Source organism: Micromys minutus, assembly GCF_963924665.1.
Source record: "Micromys minutus genome assembly, chromosome: 23".
In the NCBI taxonomy this organism is placed as follows: Eukaryota; Metazoa; Chordata; class Mammalia; order Rodentia; family Muridae; genus Micromys; species Micromys minutus.
Genome location: NC_137958.1, coordinates 40,993,921 through 41,000,468, shown reverse-complemented (window position 1 = coordinate 41,000,468; position 6,548 = coordinate 40,993,921). Strand labels below are relative to the sequence as shown.

At 41.8% G+C, this 6,548-nt stretch overlaps 1 protein-coding gene across 1 annotated transcript; it reads right to left on the bottom strand.

Moving 5' to 3' along the window:
* Positions 1-700: 700 nt before the first annotated feature.
* Positions 701-1,486, bottom strand: LOC308435769 (galectin-8-like; the record flags this gene model as incomplete). The annotated part of the gene is made up of 1 exon (XM_080936517.1): positions 701-1,486. One exon carries the CDS (start codon positions 1,484-1,486, stop codon positions 701-703), a length of 786 nt encoding a protein of 261 aa, XP_080792643.1.
* Between the last annotated feature and the right edge of the window lie 5,062 nt (positions 1,487-6,548).

Genomic DNA, 6,548 nt, shown 5'->3' with positions numbered 1-6,548 from the left:
ATTTATATTAGCTTCAAATTTATTGATATTCAGGTGCTTTTTATATGTGAACTGAAGTTGTGGAAATAGCAAAAAATGCAATTAGTTTACTTGTGCTTTTTATGTTTGTATATTTATTTATTTAATTTATTTATTTGCTTTTGTATGAATGGGCTTTTATTTTTTTTTAAGCAAAGTGGGTCAAATAGGAACAAAGCTCAAAAAACTACACAAAAACCAAGTAAGATTAAAGTTGTTAACTTCACCAATCTGTGGGTTCTATCTTTTATTACTTTTATTTCTTTTTTCAGACAGGGTGTCTAGGATGGCCTGTTCCGGGCCCATCACATCCAGCTTCTCCCTCTCAAATACTGATACCCTCAGAGTTTAAACTCTTCTAACGTTAAATGGAAGGCTGCCCTGGGTGGGGATATTGTCACAATAAGAGTCTAGAATAGAGAGGTATGAGGCAAGCAGACAGCACCACTGGGTGCTGGCCATGCGCTCCAGTTAGACCAGGCTACCCAGTCTTGCTGGACTCAGAGGCGGACCTGGACCTTGTAGGTCATTCTTACGTTATTGGGTTTTTTTTCGTTCCATATTTGCTGTTCCACTATTTTGTAATTATGGCAAGATTTAGTTAGTCTAAGAATGCTTAGCCACACCTCAAACTGTCTGATTCAAATGTTTTTATCCTTCTGAACATATGCCTAATTTCCACCTACAAACGGATCTCACCACCCACTGCCAGTGTATCAATGGACCTTAAGTCTCTAAATCTGTGTTTGCCCTCCTCCGGGCTGTGTACACCACCTACTGTAACCTGGAATCCTCGGACGTCCCAGTAAACGATCATCTCAAAGTACATCCCAAGACTAAACGGGAAGCAGGTAAGATGTCTCTCTTCTTCTCCCCAGGCATCCTGAAGAAAGGACTTTCTTCCAAACGCTTTCACATTCAGGCGTGGGTTCAAGGGCAGAGCGATAGCCCTTCGGTTTTTCCGCCACCAGGTCAACGTTAATGCTTGTGACACTTCTTTAAATGACAGGCTCAACTGGAGCTTGCCAGACTTTAGTATATTTGCTCTGCTTATCTGTGCCAGCGTGGACGTTCCCATACTCTGTGAATCCGAGCTGGTTCTGAACCTGACGGAGGGAATGGTGGCCTTACCGTAGATGCGTCCTGCGTCTGTCCTCTCTGGGCTGATCCTGCGGGCACACAGCGGAGTGTGCTCTCTACTTACCGCCGCCCGGAGCTTGTTCTTGAACACCATGGTCAGGACCTCAAAGGACTTTTCGTTTCCGAAGGGCGTGTCGTAGGTGATCTCCTCCCAGCCCCATTTCTCACTCGTCAGTGTGTTAGAAACAATGCAGCCAACTGCATTTTTTAACTCCCTGTTGACGCGAGGGTTAAAGGGAAGAACCACATCAGCTCTGGGCTTCAGGCTGTTTGCCACACTGAAAGCGCTTAAACTGTACCTGGAATCTGTCTGAATCTTTAGGAACATGCCACCGGATTACAATCAAAGAGCCAGGCTTCAACTGCTCAGTAATGGTGCCAACATAGAGACTGTCGGGTTGTGGGTGATATTTTGTAGGCTTTTTAGAGACATTTTTCTGTTTCAATTTACTGATATTGTTGGTTGGAGTCTCTCTTCCGTATATAGGCTTTACCCACTCTCCATTTAAGGATTACGCAATGTAAAAACTTAGCCCGGCAGTAGTGGGAGCTGTGTTCTGATGTGTGTCCCTTGCTAGATGCTGTCTATGTTTGTATACTTTTAAACAAGATCTTTCTCAGATGATTTTGAACTTAAAACTTCTACACTCCAACTCTACAATTCTGTGATTACTGATGAGAAATACCCGTGCCTGTTTTTTTTTTTTTTTCTGTTTTAATAGAATTTGTTCTCTTAACAACTTTACCGAGATTGAATTTAATAAAGGCTTAGTGACCTAGTAGATGAATCAAAGATGTTCATCTGTTTTGTTTAAAGTACTTTAGGGAATTTAATAAACCTATCAGTGAAATGAAGCCTTAACCATGGTAAGAAGGGATACTGAGCTGAGAGAAACCCAGTTGGAAAATCATAACAAAATATGACTAATAGAGAATGGCTCTGTGTTCTTGTTCATGTATGAGTGGAGGTGCATTTGTCACAAAGGTAATAAACTACTCGAGATTTTTCTGTTTGAAAATTATAATTATTTAAAGCACCAGCAGCATTGATTTCCCAGCCCTCTCTTCCCCACCGGTGATGAATGCTAGACAGGTTGTCAGGTTAATCAATACTTTGGGAGAAAATAAAAGTGTGACCTGAAACACTCTAGAAGGTAGAGGAAAAGGGATGTGGCTGTGGTTCTGAGATACAGGGGCAGGTCTGGAATGGGGGGTAGTTCTGAGATACAGGGGCAGGTCTGGAACGGAGGGTAGTTCTGGTATATGAAGGCAGATCTTGGATTCAGGGGACGTTCTTGAATAGAAGGTCAGCTTTGCAATATGGGGGCAGTTGTGGGATACCCAGGTGGTCGCATCTCACCTCCTATAGTCAGGATAACAAAGACACCCCCATCCCAAGGAAAATGTGCTTCCGCAGCACCGGGAACCCCAAAGGGAGATTACAAGTGAGCAACTCAATATTCAGCTTAAAACTTCATGTTTAGCTTCAGTGCCCAGATTCATTTTTCTTCTTACACTTCTGATCTGGCTTCTGTATTTCTTCATTACTGGTCAATCTGTTTTCTTCATCTCTGGATTTGCTCTTTGATGATAACATAAAGCTGTGGCTTCCGTGTGTGTGTGTGTGTGTGTGTGTGTGTGTATTTGAGTGTCTATGAGTCTGTCCCTGTATTCCTAAATATGTAAACACAATGTGCTCAGCCTGTATAATGTTACTTGTATATAAATCGCTTTCAGACTTCTTCATCTTTTAACCCTGCCTCTCTATTTGTCCCCTTCTCTGTCTCCCTCAGTTGTCTTACTCATTTACTATTTCTGTACCTACCAGAGAGAATTGGTCCTGATGCTGCTTTGTAATCGAATGCTGCATTCTGTACCCTATGTTCTGGTTGTGCTCCCAAACCCCCAAATAAGGATATCTGCCAGGACAAGGAGATCCTCACCTCTGCTAGCTTTTGTTGTATAAACCTTGACCCCCAAGTTATCCCTGATTGGTTAATAAAGATGCCCTCAAGCTGTGCATGGTGGCAGATGACTTTAGCCCCAGCATTGGGAGGCAGAGGCAGGTGGATCTCTGCGTTCAAGGCCGAGTCTACACAGATAAACTCTGTCTTGAAAAACAAAAACCAACAAACAAAAACAAAAACAGAATTTTAACACAGTCGTGAACGAACACACATGTTATATACTCACTGGTAAGTGGATATCAGCCCAAACGCTTGGAATACCCAAGATACAGTTCACATACCATATGAAGCTCAAGAAGAAGGAAAGCTAAAATGTGGATGCTTCAGTCTTTCTTAGAAGGGGGAACAAAGTACGTGAGAAAATACATGGCCGAAAAGTGAAGCAGAGGCTGAAGAAAAGGCCACCCAGAGACTGCCCCACCTGGGGATCCATCCCGTATGCAGCCACCAAATCTAGTAACTATTGCTGATGCCAAGAAGTACTTGCTGACAGGAGCCTGATACAAATGTCTCCTGAGAGGCTCTGCCAGAGTCTTACTGATGACACAGATGAGGCTGCTGGAAGATAACCATTGGACTGAGCACAGGGACCCCAGTGGAGGAGTTAGAGAAAGGACTGAAGGAGCTGAAGGAGTTTGCAACCCCATAAGAAGAACAACAATATCAACCAGCCAGACACTCCCCCCCCCAGAGCTCCCAGGGACTAAACCACCAACCAAAGAGTACACATGGGGGGGGGGAAGGACCCATGGCTCCAGCCACATATGTAGCAGAAGATGACATTGTTTGGCATCAACAGGAGGAGAAGCCCTTGGTCCTATGAAGGGTTGATTCTCCAGTGTAGGGGAATGCCAGGGTGGTGAGGTGGGAGTGGGGGGAAGAGGGAGCACCTTCATAGAAGCAGGGGGAGGGGCATGAAAGGGGGGAAAACCAGGAAAGGGGATAACATTTGAAATGTAAATACATAAAATATCTAATAAAATATATATAATCAAGTATTATAAAATGTTTGAACTAATGAAATTGAAGACTAACACAGGAGCTGTGAAGTCAAAATGGCAGATGGAGTGCCCACACTACCTCTCCACTCCTACGTCAGGCTCCGGGCAGGCAGCTCTTCATACAGGCTCAGCCTGGTCTTTGCATCCCGGGGGCTGTCTAAAGAAGCTGGTAATTCGTGGCATTGCTCTTTTTCCACTGTGCGTTTTTATCACTGTCCACAAACACTTAGTCCAAAGCTCGCTTAAACCCCAAGATGTGACTTTCTACTTATGCTTAAATTTCCTTCTCACAGCCGTGCAGGAAATGTGCGGACAAAGAAGAGCTGGGTTCTGCCGTCCATTGTCTTTTGCCTCTTTTCGTCCCACGAATATTCAGAAATGTATGCACTTTATTATCTCTGTTAAAAACAAGTTCTTTGGACGTGAAATGGGTGATCTGAAATTGATGTCTCTAAAACCTACCGGATGTCTCTGGGGTTCTACATGTTTAATAAAACATTCTTAAAGTGTGAGAAAAAAAATAAAGATGCCCTCAGTCTGGGCAGAAGAGAGGGGACGGAGCAAAGGCTCCAGAACTTGGGAGTCTCAGGCAGGAACCATAAGGTTTCCGGAAGATGATGTGAAGGAAGATCCCATGGGGTACGTCATGAGCAGGTGGCCGTGAGGGCTGCCTGTGGGGTAGGAGCAGCCCAGGAGGAACATGGAAAGTAATATCTCCATTTATCGACAGGGAAGTAGACAAAAGAGTATGGACAGTTGATATTTGCCCAACTCAAATGCTCTTAGGCTTATTATCAGTATAGATGGCTTTGTATCTTTTATTTGGGAACTATATGGTCTAAATGGGAGGGGGAAGCCCCAGAGTAATATTTGCCATAACAATTTACTTTAAGTATTTTATTTTATTTCATAGGACATACTGTATTATTTGTGATGTTGTTTATTATTTGGTAATTCTTTGGTGTATGTAGGAGCTTTAATGAATAATTGATTATGTGTGAATTTAAGTATCTTTTATATCATCTTTGCTTTGGTGTTGCTGCCGTCGGAGCAGTTTGTTTCTCCTGTACAGGTTTCCCAGGGATTGAGGTTTTGAGATCAGAGGGAACGTGAAGAGACATCCACAGGACGTACAAACGCAATGGTGCAGAAAGCACCGCAGCAGGACTCCTCCTAGAGATCTTAGCCCCTTCATCACCTTAGTTACCCAGCCCAAGGGTACTGGAATGGGTGAAGTGGTCAGTTATAGAGGTAGTTAGTGTTTCACAGAGGATTAGAAGCAAGCGGACAGATGGAGAAAGTACCCGGGAAGAAAGTCACATGAACACAAAAGCAAAGAGATGATTTTGATAAGTAATAAAATGTCCACAGTGAAAGACTCAGTAAATCAAATAAAAACTTGGTGGGAAGTGTCACTAATAGACAAAGTACAGAAAAACCTCTATCAAGGCTGGAGGAAAAGACAGAACATGGTCTGTACTTAGGCATCAATTAAGAACAATCAAACTATAGTTTATAATAACTCTGGGATGGGATAAAGAGGTCAAGCCTAGGAAGTAGAATAGAAGTCAATTATCAAACCCTAAGATATATAAAACCTTTAAGACCCAAGACATATAAAACCTTCAAAACCCAAGACATATAAAATCTTCAAAACCCAAGATATATAAAACCTTCAAAACCTAAGACATATAACCTATTTGAAACTATAGTAGAAAATCTCTCAAATCTAGGAAAGAAAATAAACATCCCTGCAAAAGAGGAACTTAGAACTTCAAATGGACACAGCCATAGACCATCTTCTCCATGCTGCATTGTAGTTATGACAGAAATGAAAAACTAAGAAACCACAGGAGCAGCACAGAAAGAGAGATGCCAAGTCACTCACAAAGGCAAACACTGGGACTAGCATCCATCCTCCCAACAGAAGTGATAATGGCCAGGAATGGCACACCTCAGGACTCCAAAACAGATCATCATTAATACTCTTAAGTGAGACAAAACTTTCTTTTCTTTTGAGCGGGCTCTGACAAATTTATTTTTTTGTCTTGCAGCCTATATGCCTCAGCAAAACCTTTCAAGCAGTATAAAATTGCAATGCCGTCATATTCTATCACATTCTATTTTTTCTAATGATGGTTATAAAACAAGTCTGTTCTCCAATACCTATACAGTAAAAACAAAACAATAAAAACCTTATATACTACGGGTAAAAACAAAATTATTTCCCAGAACCCACAAACTTTCATAATTAAGCAACTTGTTAGATTTAACAAAACAAAAACAAGTAAGGCAATTTTCTCATCCAGTTTTTCTCACTGGTAATGAGTATTTTGAAATTATAAAAATATGAATTGTTAAAATATTTAGCTTCAAATATTATCTTATAAAACCTTAAAAGAATCACAAGTGCAAAGCTTTT